Genomic DNA, 19,226 nt, shown 5'->3' with positions numbered 1-19,226 from the left:
AAAGAGAGCTGATCATCCATAAACACTTGACATTCCTATTGCTTACAGCTCTACAATGCCTCTTAAAACGAAAGTTCTACAGCAAACAATGACCTCTCCGATGTGTATCTGGAAGGGAAAACCCGTTAATCGACACCCTGGACCCTATATTCTGACTTAACAAATGTGTCTCTCTGTGGACTGATCATGCTTCGGCTAGGATGGAAATGACCTTGCAGTTAGTATTTAAGAATTAACTTTTGTGGACAAAACAGTACTGATGTATAGGTGGAACATAGAGGGACGAAACTCTTACCTTGTGTTGGTCTCCAATCTGGAAAGAACATAAACGTACATACTATTAGCCCAATAATTTGGTATCATAACAGTTTCAGAAGATTTAGAGATTTACTACATTAAAACTGTCAGACACCCCAAACTAAATAGAAAGGGATCACTACAATACTCTGGTGGCATTAAACAATAAACAAACAAGCAAATAATGATATATCATAAGCTTCAAAAAGGTATAAGCATCTATACCGAAACGTTGCAATTGTACAGTAAAGAAGTTGATCATCCATAAACACTTGACATTCCTTGTATTGCTTACAACTCTAGAATGCCTCCTAAACAGTTCAGGCAAATAATGATCTCTCCCATGTGTATCTGGAAAGGGAAAACCCGTTAATAGAGACCATGGACCCTATATTCTGAAATACAAAATGTGTGTCTCTGTGGACTTTTGGTGCTGCGGCTAGGATGGAAATGACATGCAGTTAGTATCTAAGAATTATCTTTTCTGAACTAAGAGTGCTAATGTAGAGGCTGATTATTAGGGCAAAAGCACATACCTTGTGTTGGTCTCCGATCTGGAAACACCATGAACGTACATACTATTAGCCCAGTAATTGGTATCATTACAGTTTCAGAAGATTTAGAGATTTACAACTTTAACAACTGTCACATGTACTAGATACTAGTAAAGAAATACAATTATAAAGACCCATCTGGTAGTGTTGAACAATAAACAAACAAGCAAATAATGACCTCTCAGATGTGTACCTGGACACGGAAAACCCGTTAATCGAGACCTTGGACCCTCATACTGACTTAACAAATGTGTCTCTCTGTGGACTGATCATGCTTCGGCTAGGATGGAAATGACCTTGCAGTTAGTATCTAAGAATTAACTTTTGTGGACAAACAGTACTGATGTATAGGTGGAACATAGAGGACGAAAACACTTACCTTGTGTTGGTCTGCGTTCTGGAAAGAACATAAACGTACATACTATTAGCCTAGGAATTGGTATCATAACAGTTTCAGAAGATTTAGAGATTTACAACATTAACAACTGTCACATGTACTAGATACTAGTAAAGAAATACAATTATAAAGACCCATCTGGTGGTCTTAAACAATAAACAAACAAGCAAATAAATGACCTCTCCGATGTGTATCTGGAAAGGGAAACCCGTTAATTGAGACCCTGGACCCTCATACTGACTTAACAAATGTGTCTCTGTGGACTGATCATGCTTCGGCTAGGGATGGAAAAGATCTTGCAGTTAGTATCTAAGAATTACCTTTAAGAACAAAGGACAAAAGGACTTACCTAGCTCAATAATTGGTATCATAACAGTTTCAGACGATTTGCTACTTTAAAAACTGTCAGACGTACCCCAAACCAAATAGAAAAAACATAACAACAATGACCCCTCTGGTGGCATTAAACAATATACAAACAAGCAAATAATTATGTATCATGCTTCAAAAAGGAATAAGCATCTATACCGAAACGTCGCAACTGTGCAATACAGAAGTTGATCATCCATAAACACTTGACGTTCCTATTGCTTACAACTTCTAGAATGCTTCTTAAACAGTTCAAGCAAATAATGACCTCTCAGATGTGTGTCTGGAAAGGGAAAACCCGTTAATCGAGACCCTGGACCCTCATACTGACTTAACAAATGTGTGTCCCTTTGTCGACTGATCATGCTTCGGCTAGGATGGAAATGACCTTCCAGTTAGTATCTAAGAATTAACTTTTGTGGACAAACAGTACTGATGTATAGATGGAACATAGAGGACGAAAACACTTACCTTGTGTTGGTCTGCGTTCTGGAAAGAACATAAACGTACATACTATTAGCCCAGTAATTGGTATCATAACAGTTTCAGAAGATTTAGAGATTTACAACATTAACAACTGTGACATTTCTTACACACCCGTGGTGAGAAACCCATGTGAGAAAACTGGTATCACACATATGTGTGAGATCGATTTCTAATCCGTGATTGGCTACTCCATGGTGATGACCTATGGTCAGGTTATGACGGACTACTTTCCTGATTAAAATTCATTGATAAGTTACTCGTGCTTCAATCAGACAGAAATCTGCTACTCGTGCAAAAATACCCCTTTACACCTACCTGTTATTTTCGCGATTGCAACATAAACATGTATTTATACAATGAGTCACAAGCAGAATAAATATAACACACGAATCTATTTATTTTCTAATTCCTTTTATTAAAACTTTTGATTCTTAGTCATGAATTCAAAATGGCTCCAACAATCAGTGATACCTGTGTAAACAATTATGTGAAAATCGCCGTTAGAGATAAAGCCCTTGATTCCTTCGAAATTCAAAATGTACAACACTGGTACTTTTACTGGAGAGATGCGACAAGTGTCATGTGTCGTCTTGCAAATATACCTGACACGATAACGTCAGTGCCTGTCCATTGTGAGATCGATTTGCCTCGTTGTTTCTTTGATGCATTGATCAAGATGACATGTTTCACTGATACACACGATGAAGACCCACTTCCAGCTCCGAGATACTATGTGATTGCAATGTTATCATATTCACTCATGACAATCAGAACCAAAACACACTCGTTGAAACAACGTACAACATGGAACGTTTTGCAAGGTTTCATGAGTGCAAATGGCGGCACACGTCTTTTTCTATTCAATCGAACATGTACAGGAACGGTTGATCTACACAAAAGTCATTGCTCAAGACATTCCTCCGACGCATGATAATGAAAAGTTTATGCCTTGATAAACATACAGGATGTAATCAACTCACATTTCATACAGAAAACTCCGTAAATTCCATTACATTCCAAGTGGTAGTTTCTGGATCGGGAAAACGAGAAGGCTGTGGCGAAGAAGAGTAGTCCCCATTGATAGTGAACGTAACCTCAGCAATGCCACTTTCAAGCACACGGGTTACACCTAATTACACACACTCAGTTGTTTTGGCTCTGGTCGATGGGAGGACACTGAACAGAAACTGGTACACAAGTACAGATCCCCAATGTGCAGAGATATCCGAAACCATCTTCCGATGACGACAACCACCAAGCGATAACGATGACGTCACACGTTAAAATATGTTTTGCTTGCAAGAATTAAAATCATCCACATTTGCACGGTAACATCATCGTTTTACAGTATTTAATGAACTGTCTGTGATGTTATCTACTTTTCATTATCACTATTGCCTTTATGATACGAAGAGGTGGCAGAAACCTTTTGTGGAAGGTCACCATGGGGATGAGTAGTGATTAGGAAGCCAGGTGACGTCACTCATACATAAACGTTGTGTTGTGTATTATTGCGCAGCTACGATGAGAAAATATGAAATTTGAATGTATTCGCACAATAAAATGGTGCGATTTTATATGGTGTGTAAGAAACAGATTGTGTACTCGTGTCTGTCAGATACCATTTATCCATACAACTCGTTGTTTCAAAAGGTATTTAACTCGTTTCGTTCGTTAAATACGTTTTGAAACAACTCGTTAAAGATAAATGGTATCTGACAGACACTCGTTAATAATCTCTATGTACTAGATACTAGTAATGAAATACAATTATAAAGACCCATCTGGTGGTTTTAAACAATAAACAAACAAGCAAATAATGACCTCTCCGATGTGTATCTGGACAGGGAAAACCTGTTAATCGAGATCCCTGGACCCTCATACTGACGTAAAAAGGTGTGTCTCTGTGGACTGATCATGTTTCGGCTAGTATGGAAATGATCTTGCAGTTAGTATCTAAGAATTAACTTTTTGTGGACAAACAGTACTGATGTATAGGTGGAACATAGAGGACGAAAACACTTACCTTGTGTTGGTCTCCGTTCTGGAAAGAACATAAACGTACATACTATTAGCCCAATAATTGGTATCATAACAGTTTCAGAAGATTTAGAGATTTACAACATTAACAAACTGTCAGATACTAGTGAAATACAATTATAAACCCACTAAATAAACAAACATAACAACAATGACCCTCTGGTGGCATTAAAAGGGAAAACCCGTTAATAGAACAAACAAGCAAATGCTTCGGTAATGATTGCAGTTATATCTAAGAATGCTTCAAAAAACAGTATATGTATAGCATCATATAGGACGAAAACACTCGCAATTGTACAAAGAACATAAAGAAGTTGATCATCCATAAACATTTGACATTTACTACTTACAAACTTGCTTACAACTCTAAAGAGATGCCTCTGGAGGCATTAAACAGTTCAAACAAATAAATGATATATCATGCCGTGTATCTGGACAGGGAAATCATCCATAAACACTTAATGGAGACCTCTAGGACCTCTTATACAGTTCAAGCAAAAATGTACCTCTCCCATGTGTATCTGGACAGGGAAAACCTGTTAATGGAGACCATAGACCCTATATTCTGAAAAACAAAATGTGTGTCTCTGTTGGACTTATGGTGCTGCTTCGACTAGGATGGAAATGATCTTGCAGTTAGTATCTAAGAGTTAACTTTTCAGAACTAAGAGTGCTAATGTAGAGGCTGATTATTAGGACAAAAGCACATACCTTGTGTTGGTCTCCGATCTGGAAACATCATAAACGTACATACTATTAGCCCAGTAATTGGTATCATAACAGTTTCAGAAGATTTAGAGATTTACAACATTAACAACTGTCACATGTACTAGATACTAGTAAAGAAATACAATTATAATGACCCATCTGGTGGTGTTAAACAATAAACAAACAAGCAAATAATGACCTCTCCGATGTGTATCTGGACAGGGAAAACCCGTTAATCGAGACCCTGGACCCTCACACTGACGTAACAAATGTGTCTCTCTGTGGACTGATCATGCTTCGGCTAGGATGGAAATGATCTTGCAGTTAGTATCTAAGAATTAACTTTTGTGGACAAACAGTACTGATGTATAGATGGAACATAGGGGACGAAACCACTTACCTTGTGTTGGTCTGCGTTCTGGAAAGAACATAAACGTACATACTATTAGCCCAGTAATTGGTATCATAACAGTTTCAGACGATTTAGAGATTTACTACATTACAAACTGTCAGACGTACCCCAAACTAAATAGAAAGAGATCACTACAATGACCCCCTCTGGTGGCATTAAACAATAAACAAACAAGCAAATAATGATATATCATGCTTCAAAAAGGTATAAGCATCTATACCGAAACGTCGCAATTGTACAGTAAAGAAGTTGATCATCCATAAACACTTGACATTCCTTTTGCTTACAACTCTAGAATGCCTCCTAAACAGTTCAGGCAAATAATGATCTCCCATGTGTATCTGGACAGGGAAAACCCGTTAATGGAGACCATAGACCCTATATTCTGAAATACAAAATGTGTGTCTCTGGTGGACTTATGGTGCTGCGGCTAGGATGGAAATGACATGCAGTTAGTATCTAAGAATTAACTTTTCTGAACTAAGAGTGTTAATGTAGAGGCTGATTATTAAGGACAAAAGCACATACCTTGTGTTGGTCTCCGATCTGGAAACACCATAAACGTACATACTATTAGCCCAGTAATTGGTATCATAACAGTTTCAGAAGATTTAGAGATTTACAACACTAACAACTCTCACATGTACTAGATACTAGTAAAGAAATACAATTATAATGACCCATCTGGTGGTGTTAAACAGTAAACAAACAAGCAAATAATGACCTCTCCGGTGTATCTGGACAAGGAAAACCCGTTAATCGAGACCCTGGACCCTCATACTGACGTAACAAATGTGTCTCTGTGGACTGATCATGCTTCGGCTAGGATGGAAATGACCTTGCAGTTAGTATCTAAGAATTAACTTTTGTGTAGACAAACAGTACTGATGTATAGATGGAACATAGGGGACGAAACCACTTACCTTGTGTTGGTCTGCGTTCTGGAAAGAACATAAACGTACATACTATTAGCCCAGTAATTGGTATCATAACAGTTTCAGACGATTTAGAGATTTACTACATTACAAACTGTCAGACGTACCCCAAACTAAATAGAAAGAGATAACTACAATGACCCCTCTGGTGGCATTAAACAATAAACAAACAAGCAAATAATGATATATCATGCTTCAAAAAGGTATAAGCATCTATACCGAAACGTCGCAATTGTACAGTAAAGAAGTTGATCATCCATAAACACTTGACATTCCTATTGCTTACAACTCTAGAATGCTTCTCAAACAGTTCAGGCAAATAATGACCACTTCCATGTGTATCTGGACAGGGAAAACCCGTTAATGGAGACCCTGGACCCTATATTCTGAAATACAAAATGTGTGTCTCGGTGGACTTATGGTGCTGCGGCTAGGATGGAAATGATCTTGCAGTTAGTATCTAAGAATTAACTTTTGTGGACAAACAGTACTGCCGTATAGGTGGAAAATAGAGGACGAAAGCACTTACCTTGTGTTGGTTTCCAATCTGGAAAGAACATAAACGTAGATATATTAGGCCAGTAATTGGTATCATAACAGTTTAGAAGATTTAGCGATTTACTACATTACAAACTGTCAGACGTACCCCAAACTAAATAGAAAGAGATCACTACAATGACCCCTCTGGTGGCATTAAACAATAAACAAACAAGCAAATAATGATATATCATGCTTCAAAAAGGTATAAGCATCTATACCGAAACGTCGCAATTGTACAGTAAAGAAGTTGATCATCCATAAACACTTGACATTCCTTTTGCTTACAACTCTAGAATGCCTCCAAAACAGTTCAGGCAAATAATGATCTCTCCCATGTGTATCTGGACAGGGAAAACCCGTTAATGGAGACCATAGACCCTATATTCTGAAATACAAAATGTGTGTCTCGGTGGACTTATGGTGCTGCGGCTAGGATGGAAATGACATGCAGTTAGTATCTAAGAATTAACTTTTCTGAACTAAGAGTGTTAATGTAGAGGCTGATTATTAAGGACAAAAGCACATACCTTGTGTTGGTCTCCGATCTGGAAAGAACATAAACGTACATACTATTAGCCCAGTAATTGGTATCATAACAGTTTCAGAAGATTTAGAGATTTACAACACTAACAACTCTCACATGTACTAGATACTAGTAAAGAAATACAATTATAATGACCCATCTGGTGGTTTTAAACAGTAAACAAACAAGCAAATAATGACCTCTCCGGTGTATCTGGACAAGGAAAACCCGTTAATCGAGACCCTGGACCCTCATACTGACTTAACAAATGTGTCTCCGTGGACTGATCATGCTTCGGCTAGGTTGGAAATGACCTTGCAGTTAGTATCTAAGAATTAACTTTTGTAGACAAACAGTACTGATGTATATGTGGAACATAGAGGACGAAAACACTTACCTTGTGTTGGTCTCCGATCTGGAAAGAACATAAACGTACATACTATTAGCCCAGTAATTGGTATCATAACAGTTTCAGAAGATTTAGAGATTTACAACACTAACAACTCTCACATGTACTAGATACTAGTAGAGAAATACAATTATAAAGACCCATCTGGAGGTGTTAAACAATAAACAAACAAGCAAATAATGACCTCTCCGATGTGTATCTGGACAGGGACAACCCGTTAATCGAGCCCCTGGACCCTCACACTGACTTAACAAATGTTTCTCTCTGTGGACTGATCATGCTTCGGCTAGGATGGAAATGACCTTGCAGTTAGAATCTAAGAATAACCTTTCATGAACAAAGGACAAAAGGACTTACATAGCCCAATAATTGGTATCATAACAATTTAGAGATTTACTACTTTAAAACTGTCGGACGTACCCCAAACCAAATAGAAAAACATAACAACAATGACCCCTCTGGTGGCATTAAACAATATACAAACAAGCAAATAATTATGTATCATGCTTGAAAAGAATAAGCATCTATACCGAAACGTCGCAACTGTACAATAAAGAAGTTGATCATCCATAAACACTTGACGTTCCTATTGCTTACAACTTTCTAGAATGCTTCTTAAACAGTTCAAGCAAAACAATGACCTCTCCGATGTGTGTCTGGAAAGGGAAAACCCGTTAATGGAGACCCTGGACCATCATACTGACGTAATAAATGTGTGTCCCTTTGTCTACTGACCATGCTTCGACTAGGATGGAAATGACCTTCCAGTTAGTATCTAAGAATTAACTTTTGTGGACAAACAGTACTGATGTATAGATGGAAGATAGAGGACGAAAACACTTACCTTGTGTTGGTCTGCGTTCTGGAAAGAGCATAAACGTACATACTATTAGCCCAGTAATTGGTATCATTACAGTTTCAGAAGATTTAGAGATTTACAACATTAACAGCTGTCACATGTACTAGATACTAGTAAAGAAATACAATTATAATGACCCCTCTGGTGGTTTTAAACAATAAACAAACAATAAATAATGACTTTTCAGATGTGTATCTGGACAGGGAAAACCCGTTAATCGAGACCCTGGACCCTCAAACTGACTTAACAAATGTGTCTCTCTGTGGACTGATCATGTTTCGGCTAGGATGGAAATGATCTTGCAGTTAGTATCTAAGAAATAACTTTTGTGGACAAACAGTACTGATGTATAGATGGAAGATAGAGGACGAAAACACTTACCTTGTGTTGGTCTGCGTTCTGGAAAGAACATAAACGTACATACTATTAGCCCAGTAATTGGTATCATAACAGTTTCAGACGATTTAGAGATTTACTACATTACAAACTGTCAGACGTACCCCAAACTAAATAGAAAGAGATAACTACAATGACCCCTCTGGTGGCATTAAACAATAAACAAACAAGCAAATAATGATATATCATGCTTCAAAAAGGTATAAGCATCTATACCGAAACGTCGCAATTGTACAGTAAAGAAGTTGATCATCCATAAACACTTGACATTCCTATTGCTTACAACTCTAGAATGCTTCTCAAACAGTTCAGGCAAATAATGACCACTTCCATGTGTATCTGGACAGGGAAAACCCGTTAATGGAGACCCTGGACCCTATATTCTGAAATACAAAATGTGTGTCTCGGTGGACTTATGGTGCTGCGGCTAGGATGGAAATGATCTTGCAGTTAGTATCTAAGAATTAACTTTTGTGGACAAACAGTACTGCCGTATAGGTGGAAAATAGAGGACGAAAGCACTTACCTTGTGTTGGTTTCCAATCTGGAAAGAACATAAACGTAGATATATTAGGCCCAGTAATTGGTATCATAACAGTTTAGAAGATTTAGCGATTTACTACATTAACAAACTGTCAGACGTACCCCAAACTAAATAAAGAAGAGATAACTACAATGACCCTCTGGTGGCATTAAACAATAAACAAACAAGCAAATAATGATATATCATGCTTTAAAAGGTATAAGCATCTATGCCGAAACGTCGCAGTGTACAGTAAAGAAGTTGATCATCCATAAACACTTGACATTCCTTTTGCTTACAACTCTACAATGCCTCCTAAACAGTTCAGGCAAATAATGATCTCTCCCATGTGTATCTGGACAAGGGAAAACCCGTTAATGGAGACCATAGACCCTATATTCTGAAATACAAAATGTGTCTCTCGTGGACTTATGGTGCTTCGGCTAGGATGGAAATGACATGCAGTTAGTATCTAAGAATTAACTTTTTCTGAACTAAAGAGTGTTGTATGTAGGAGGCTGATTAATGGGACAAAAGCACACTTACCTTGTGTTGGTCTCCGATCTGGAAACACCATAAACGTACATACTATTAGCCCAGTAATTGGTATCATAACAGTTTCAAATGAAGATTTAGAGATTTACAACACTAACAACTCTCACATGTACTAGATACTAGTAAAGAAATACAATTATAATGACCCATCTGGTGAGTGTTAAACAGTAAACAAACAAGCAAATAATGACCTCTCCGATGTGTATCTGGACAGGGAAAACCCGTTAATGGAGACCCTGGGACCCTCATACTGACGTAACAAATGTGTGTCTGTGGACTGATCATGCTTCGGCTAGGTTGGAAATGACCTTGCAGTTAGTATCTAAGAATTAACTTCTGTGGACAAACAGTACTGATGTATATGTGGACCATAGAGGACGAAAACACTTACCTTGTGTTGGTCTCCGATCTGGAAAGACCATAAACGTACATACTATTAGCCCAGTAATTGGTATCATAACAGTTTCAGAAGATTTAGAGATTTACAACATTAACAGCTGTCACATGTACTAGATACTAGTAAAGAAATACAATTATAATGACCCCTCTGGTGGTTTTAAACAATAAACAAACAATAAATAATGACTTTTCAGATGTGTATCTGGACAGGGAAAACCCGTTAATCGAGACCCTGGACCCTCAAACTGACTTAACAAATGTGTGTCTCTCTGTGGACTGATCATGTTTCGGCTAGGATGGAAATGATCTTGCAGTTAGTATCTAGAAATAACTTTTGTGAGACAAACAGTACTGATGTATAGATGGAAGATAGAGGACGAAAACACTTACCTTGTGTTGGTCTGCGATCTGGAAAAGAACATAAACGTACATACTATTAGCCCAATAATTGGTATCATAACAGTTTCAGACGATTTAGAGATTTACAACTTTAACGGCTGTCAGATGTACTTTAGATACTGAATAAAAAATACAGTTATAATTACCTCTGGTGGTTTAAACAATAAACAAACAATAAATAATGACTTTTCAGATCGGAGAGGTCATTATTTAGCGTTGTTGTTGCTTCAAATGAGTCTTTATAATTGTATTTCTCTAGTATCATTACATGTGAAGATTGATAGTGTTAATAAAATCTCTAAACTCTTTAATATTCCAACAACATCACGGCGGGGGACACCAGGAACGGAGGCTCACAGCATTCTACCCATGTGAGAGTTAGGCGGGCCTTCGGCGTGACGGAAGGCAACGCTTTAACCATTAGGCTACCCACCGCCCACATTAGTGGCTGTCACATGTACTACAGATACTAGTAAAGAAATAATAATTATAATGACCCATCTGGTGGTGTGAAATAATAAACAAACGAAGCAAAATAATGACCTCTCTCGGTTATTGATCTCTGGACAAAGGAAAACCTGTTAATGCGAGGACCTGGACCCTCATACTGACTTAACAAATGGTATTGTCTGTGGACTCATCATGCTTCGGCTAGGATGCAAATGATCTAGCAGTTAGTATATAAGCGGTACACTTTTATTGGACATACAGTACTGCTGTATAGGTTGGAATATAGAGGACGAAAACTCTTACCTTGTGTTGGTCTCCGATCTAGGAAAGAACGCAACAGCCAGATATATTAAGGCCAATAGTTGGTATCCATAACGGTTTCAGAAGATCTAGGGCTACTGCGGTGGCGCATGCCGTCCCGGGTGTGGTGGACGTGTTCACTTCAGCACTGAAAGCGCAGAAAACTGACTTCTAAACATGTAAGTTGTGCCCTATACACATGATAATTGAATCAATACGTAGTAGCATATTCCAATACTAGTCCCGAGCTAAAAGGTGGTAGAAGAGATGATGATTGACATTGAGACTTGGAGAAGAGAGATGGACGGTGTGCCACCGTCCCGGTTCCTAGACAAATAGACAAGATGGCGACTAATTACGACCCAGGAATCTACATGGAGTACATCAACAGAACTAAACTTTACCAAATGGTGAGCTTACTACTAGTGTCGTGTCTTCTACTTATCCATTCACCGCACGATATTTTCGGAGTGTAGTTTGGGAATTACACGTGGGCTGGAATTAGTCACGATGTTGCATAGTCAGAACTCGGCACCTAACTTTGCCGTTACGTTCCCTCACTCTGACTTACTCGATGCAGGTTTTGCAACTTCCATTATCCAGGCAAACCACCATTATGTTGTGGTGATGTTGAATCAATCCTGGACCAAGGACAACGTTCCTCTCGAAAGATCTAAGTCGGAAGTTATATCCGTTCTCCTCACCGAGAGAAAACAACTAGTCAGGGAAGAAGTACAACAAAGCGTGAAGTCAGCTTAGGGTGTGAAGTGATCTAATGTCCAGGAAAACACTGAAGTCAGTTTCTGCGGTCATAAATGGACAGAAAGATGATGTTGTAAAACCTAATGATGACCATCATGTTCTACGCTTAGACTTGGACGCTATAGACGAACAACTACAGGATCAACGCTCTATCTATTTCGTCAAAGGTTGAGGAGCTTGACAAGTGAATAGAGATTGAGATCTACAACTGCAGAGATAATCGGTATCCTCTTTGACATTCAGAGGATGCGTTGAGGTGAATCCCTATAGCGAGGAAGTAAAATCAAAGGGGTTCGACGGAACAAAGCTCTGGGTGTGGCGATGGACGTTAACCTATACAAACGAGCGACATAAAAGATCCTGCACAGATTAGGTGGTGACAGCTTGACTCAAACCCAGACCTATCATTGTTTCATTCTGGAACACGGAGACAAAGACAGGCGCAACAAGAGAGGATTTAAAAGATCGAAGAGCTTGTTGTCGTACAAGCGATCACTGCGAACCAGAGAGAAACTCTTCGTGACCTATCAACGAACGGTAGTAGAGGAGCTGATTACAAGAATGGAAAACTCGTAATCGTCAATATGTAGACATTCCACACGTGAAACTCCAACAGCATGGAGAAAAGGATAACGGTAGACGAACCGTTCGTTTTAACAGGAACGGTCCCAGTTACCACCTCTAAGAGGGCCATAGGGACACGAGCGAGAGCTCGTCCAAACACACACGAAATCTCTACGGACCTCGACAACACGTTTATATCTCCATGTGGAATATTTCTGGTATAAAAATAAAGAAAACGATATATGTTTTCTTGACTTTGTTAAGACTTTTGATATTTTTCCATCTATCAGAAACATGGACAAGTGACGACTATTCTCACCTTTTCCCAAAATCACAAGTGTTTTGCTGTTCAGAAACAAAGGATATCAACTGCCAGCGGAGGATATCAGGCAGATATGGTAATCGATGGAATCTATATCTTGTTAAGTTGTGAAGAATGTTCTTAAAGCACTAACTTTGCATATTTCTGCTATTCGACAAATCTTTGTTGTTTCCATTTGGGGAAAGATGTGCTGTTCACTTTTTGTATACATTCAACCGGGAGGTTCAACTGGTACAAAGATATAGACTTGTAAAAACGGCATATTGTTACTGTTTGATAATTACAATGATTTTACGTCCACATGATCAGATTATGAAAGTGTCCTATGTGGGGACTTTAATGGAAGAACCGGCATAATAGATGACTTCACTGATGATAACTTCCAGTATATTGCACCTGATTTTGAAGAAGTATGAATGATTACGTATCTGATCATTTTAGGAACGACAGTTTCTCTTGTGACAGGTAAAATGTATTTGGCAAATACCTGATCGAGCTATGTAGACTCCATAATTTGCACATATTCAATGGCCGCTGTGGAAGCGATAAAGGTGTTGGTGATTTTACTTTTATTAGTAAAAATGGTTTGCAGCGTTATTGATTATGTCATTGGATCAGAACCCATTTATAGAAATATTATCTTTCGACATCCTTTCAAAACTGATTCTTAACACCTGCCAATTATATTCTCCATTACCTACCAATAAAGGTTCGAGTAATATTTCTGATAACAGCACGGCTACTTCTGATTCATGCTTCACCAAAGTACACGTGGAAGCACGATTTCAAAGAAGATATCTATGTGTCAACGCTCGAAAGCTCTCATCTGACTCTTTGAATGATGCAGCGTATATTTCTTTTTTTGATATTATTGAACAAGGGGTTAACATGTTTGCTGACGTATTATTGAGTCCAGCTGATTTGTATGGAAGCGAGTTGTTACGTCACGCAGCAAGGTATATCTCATTGGTTTAAAAATGCGTGTCGATCTTTTAAAAATCAGCACTGTCATTTCTTGAACATATTTCCGTAAACGCAAAAGACGAAGGCGTCTCCTAGCCGCTTATGTAACAAGTAGAAATGCATACAAATCAGCTTTTAAGACTAGCCAAAAGCGCAACCAGGACGATAAGCAATTAATTGAATTGAGATGATTCAATGGTGACCCTAAATGTTCTGGCGCAAGCTGAAACCTGTAACCGGTGGGGTTTCATCATGGGATACTAGTAATATATCTCCAGAGACTTGGTTTAACAACTTTCAGGGACCTGTTTGCTGAAAACCAGAATGACCCAAGCGACGATCCATCGCTCGATGATTACATCTTGTTCAGTCAATGTGACTTGCAAACCCCTGATGATGTATTTGATTCACCAAGGTAGGTATGGGAGAAATATACTCCAGTATTACCAAGCTCAAGGCAAATAAAGCGTCTGGGGAGGATTACATAATTGGTGAAATGTTTAAGTCTTCAGCAAATATTCTCCTACCTTTTCTGGAAATTTTATTCAATTCTTTTTTATGATAAAGGAGAGTTCCCTTTGTCCCTGGTCCAAAGCTATCATTATCCATTTTATAAAATGGAGATAAAACCTTACTTACCACAAATTACCGTGCCATATCACTTCTCAGTGTATTTGGCAAGTTATATGCTTGTATTCTGGGCCGAGTGCTGCAATAAAATTAAAAGGAGGAACAAGCTGGTTCCGATCAGGATACTCTACCATTGATAACATTTTACACCCTACAGGCCCTTATCAGTAAATACCTCCCAAAGGGTGGAAAACTCTATGCTTGTTTTAGTGATTTTCAAAAGCGTTCGATTCCGTCAACAGATATACAAAAGCTCTGGTATCTATTCGAAAGAACGGACTAGGGTCAAAAATGGATAAAAGTGTTTACGATCTGTGTGCCATAACGTGAAAGCATGTGTGCGTACATCGAATAAAGTAAACACAGAAGTATTTGAATGTATTTATTTAACATGAGGGCGAGACTTTTCTAGAACGGAAAAGTGGACCTACAAACTTGCTCAATTAAAGTTTCATCATCATATAGATACCTTGGCATGCTATTTTACTAGAAATCTCTCTTGGCAGGCAGCTATAAACAATCCTGACTCTTAAAGAAGCTAAGAAGGCTCTTATAACCGTTCAACATAGCTTGTTTAAGTTTGAAAATCTCTCATATGAACTATGATATTTTAAAATCTTTTGACGCTAAATCCTACCAATTTATTATATGGTTCTGAGGTGTAGGGTGTTCAATGATTTAAAAGCACTGAAAAAATTCAATTCGGTAAGCTTGTAAGAAAAACTTTCTGGGCATCTACCAGATCAACATCCAACGTGATATTGTATTAGGTGAGATGCGGAAGATACCCTATCTATATCTTAGCGAAACGTTCTATCTTATATTGGTTGAAAGTCATTTCAATGCGTCCTCACCGCTACCCCTTAAAAGACTTCGATGCTCAGTATCTGGTTGAAAATGCTAGCGAGGCTAAGAAATAAGCACAACTGGGCTATGTTAATCAAAAAGACATTGTTCAAACTTGGTCTTGGATAGCCATGGGTCGGTCAGGGAGTTAAGGGATGCTACAGTTTTTCTATCCATTGTTCAACAACGATGTAAAGGATTGCTTCCAGCAAGAGTGGACCAGAAATATTCAAACTGGAAAATGTTCTTATTGGTATTCCATTGTTTAAACAACATTTTATGTGTGAAAAGTATTTAACGAGACGTAAGTATAAAATTAAATTAAAGGTATCGTTATCGCAGTTTCGATGTGGCTACTATGATTTAATGTATTTTAAAAGAATATGTCATGTTACTGAGAGCCAATCCTGCAAAATTTGTGACAGGGATATTACTGAAGATGAATATCATGTCCTTCTCATCTGTCCACAGTATCAAGACCTAAGAAAGTATTATATACCATCTAAGTACACGTCCTGTCCTAACATCTTACAAATTCAGCATACTAATGTCAACAGAACATGTACAGCTACTTCAGAATATTGCTACGTTTATACACCATGCACTGTTAAAACGCAAACGCTTGTACCACACACCCATTGTAACTGTTTTGTACTTGTACTATCGGCCTCTGGCCTACAGTTCAGAAATAAAGAAACTCTGACTACATTAAAAACTGTCAGACTATTACCCCAAACTAAATATAAAGAATCACAACATTGACCCCTCTGGTGGCATTAAACAATAAACAAACAAGCAAATAATGATATATCATGCTTCAAAGGTATAAGCATCTATGACCGAAATCGCAGTTAGTAAAGAAAAGTTGATCATCCATAAACACTTTTTGACATTCCTATTGCTTACAACTCTAGAATGCCTCCTAAACAGTTCAAGCAAATAATGACCTCTCCCATGTGTATCTGGACAGGGAACACCCGTTAATGGAGACCATAGACCCTATATTCTGAAATACAAAATGTGTGTCTCGGTGGGCTTATGGTGCTGCGGCTAGGATGGAAATGACATGCAGTTAATATCTAAGAATTAACTTTTCAGAACTAAGAGTGCTAATGTAAAAGCTGATTATTTAGGACAAAAGCACATACCTTGTGTTGGTCTGCGATCTGGAAACATCATAAACGTACATACTATTAGCCCAGTAATTGGTATCATAACAGTTTCAGAAGATTTAGAGATTTACAACATTAACATTACTCGATACTAAAAGAAATTTGGGAATTACTGATGTACTGATGTAAGGTTGGAACAAATGTGTCTCTCTACCTTGGACGTCTACGATCTGGAAAAAACTTCTAACGGATTGAAATGATCTTGCAGTCATAGTCTGATGATCTTTACAATTAACTTTTGTTAACAAAATACAGTACTGATGTAAAAGGTGGAATATAGAGGACGAAATCACTTACCTGGAGTTGGGCTGCGATCTGGAAAGAACATGAAAGTGCATACTATTCAGCCCAATAATTGGTAGAATAACAGTTTCAGAAGATTTAGAGATTTACTACATTAAAACTGTCACGTACTACTAACAAAGAAATACAATGATAATCACCCTCTGGTGGTGTTAAAAATAAACAAACAAGCAAATAATGACCTCTCAGATGTGTGTATCTGGACAGGGAAAACCACGTTAATCCAGACCCTGGACCCTCATACTGTCTACACAAATGTGTCTCTCTGTCAACTGACGGTGGTCCGGCTTGGAAGGAAATGATCTTGCAGTTAATATCTATCAATTAACTTTTGTTGACAAAGAGTACTGATGTATAGGTGGAATATAAGGACGAAATCACTTACCTTGTGTTGGTCTGCGATCTGGAAGAACATAAACGTACATACTATTAGCCCAATAATTGGTACCATAACAATTTCAGAAGATTTAGAGATTTACTACATTAACAACTGTCAACATGTACTAGAAACTAAACAGAAATACAATGATAATGACCCCTCTGGTGATGTTAAATAATAAACAAACAAGCAAATAATGACCTCTCAGATGTGTATCTGGACAGGAAAAACACGTTAATCGAGACCCTGGACCCTCATACTGACTTAACAAATGTGTCTCTCTGTGGACTGATCATGCTTCGGCTAGGATTGAAATGATCTTGCAGTTAGTATCTAACAATTAACTTTGTTGACAAATTACTGATGTATAGGTGGAACATAGAGGACGAAATCACTTACCTTGTGTTGGTCTGCGATCTGGAAAGAACATAAACGTACATACTATTAGCCCAATAATTGGCATCATAACAATTTCAGAAGATTTAGAACATCAGAACTGTCACATGTACTATATACTAGTAAACAGAGAAATATAATGATAATGATCCTCTGGTCTCGTTAAACAATAAAACAAGCAAATAATGACCTCCGATGTGTATCTGGACAGAGAAAACCCGTTAATCAGACCATGGACCCCTCATACTGATTAAGCAAATGTGTGTCTCTGTCAACTGATGGTGCTCCGGCTGAAATGGAAATCATTTTTGAAGTAATTATCTAAGAATTACCTTTGTTGACAAAAACGAGTACTGATGTATAGGTTGAAAATAAAGAATGAAAGCCCTTACCTTGTGTTGGCCTGTCATCTACAAAGAACATAAAAGTACATACTATTAACCCAATGATTGGCATAATAACAATTTCAGAAGTTTTAGAGTTTTCCTACATTAAAACCTGTAACCCATATTCAATATGTAATTTGGAAATATGATAATAATGTCTCCTCTGGTGGCGCCAAATAATAAACAAACAAATAATGGCCTCTTCGATGCATATCTGGTACAGGGAAAACCCGTTAATCCAGACTACGGACACTCATACTGACTTAAGATATGTGTGTCTCTCTCGACTGATGGTGCTGTGGCTAGGATGGAAATCATTTTGCAGTAATTATCTAAGAAGTACTTCTTCATGAAGAGTATTGATGTGTAGGTGTAATATAAAGGACGAAATCACTTACCTGGAGTTGGGATGCGATCTGGAAAGAACATATGAGTGCGTACTATTAGCCCAATAATTGTCAGAATAACAATTTCAGAAGATTTAGAGATTTACTACATAAAAACCGGTCACGTACACCAAACTAAACAAAGAAAGAGGATGATAATCACCCCTCTGGTGGCGTAAAACAATAAACAAACAAATAATGGCCTCCCCGATGTGTATCTGGACACGGAAAACCCGTTAATCCAGACCCTGGACCCTCATACTGTCTACACAAATATGTCTCTCTGTCAACTGACGGTGGTCCGAGTTGAAAGGAAATACACTTACAGCTAATATCTAAGAATTACCTCTTGTTGACAAAGAGTACTGATGTATAGGTGGAATATAAGGACAAAATCACTTACCTGGAGTTGGGATGCGATCTGGAAAGAACATGAAAGTGCATAGATCTACTATTAATCCAATAAGTGCCAGAATAACAATTTCAGAAGATTTAGAGATTTACTACACTAAAATCTGTAACGTACTTCAAACTAAACAGAGAAAGAGGATGATAATCACCTCTCT

The 19,226-nt window shown here is 38.0% G+C and overlaps 1 protein-coding gene across 1 annotated transcript in view; it reads right to left on the bottom strand.

Moving 5' to 3' along the window:
- Nucleotides 1-295: 295 nt before the first annotated feature.
- Nucleotides 296-19,226, bottom strand: part of LOC124276090 (putative uncharacterized protein DDB_G0290521) — a gene marked incomplete at its 3' end in the record, with an annotated part of 30,824 nt that continues 11,893 nt past the window's right edge. The window contains exons 14-28 of the mRNA XM_046711746.1: nt 19,064-19,081; nt 18,673-18,690; nt 18,281-18,298; nt 17,499-17,516; nt 17,108-17,125; nt 16,787-16,804; nt 11,555-11,572; nt 10,793-10,810; nt 10,395-10,412; nt 8,515-8,532; nt 7,266-7,283; nt 5,792-5,809; nt 4,855-4,872; nt 834-851; nt 296-313 (exon numbers count right to left, since the gene is read on the bottom strand). Coding sequence (XP_046567702.1) covers nt 296-313; nt 834-851; nt 4,855-4,872; nt 5,792-5,809; nt 7,266-7,283; nt 8,515-8,532; nt 10,395-10,412; nt 10,793-10,810; nt 11,555-11,572; nt 16,787-16,804; nt 17,108-17,125; nt 17,499-17,516; nt 18,281-18,298; nt 18,673-18,690; nt 19,064-19,081 — 270 coding nt within the window. The remainder of the gene's footprint in view (nt 314-833; nt 852-4,854; nt 4,873-5,791; nt 5,810-7,265; nt 7,284-8,514; nt 8,533-10,394; nt 10,413-10,792; nt 10,811-11,554; nt 11,573-16,786; nt 16,805-17,107; nt 17,126-17,498; nt 17,517-18,280; nt 18,299-18,672; nt 18,691-19,063; nt 19,082-19,226) is intronic.

The sequence above is a fragment of the Haliotis rubra genome, unplaced genomic scaffold (genome assembly GCF_003918875.1).
Source record: "Haliotis rubra isolate DU_JTF1 unplaced genomic scaffold, ASM391887v1 Scf2053, whole genome shotgun sequence".
Lineage (NCBI taxonomy): Eukaryota > Metazoa > Mollusca > Gastropoda > Lepetellida > Haliotidae > Haliotis > Haliotis rubra.
The sequence above is the reverse complement of the archived record's forward strand: the minus strand, read 5'-3'. Positions and strand labels throughout refer to the sequence as shown.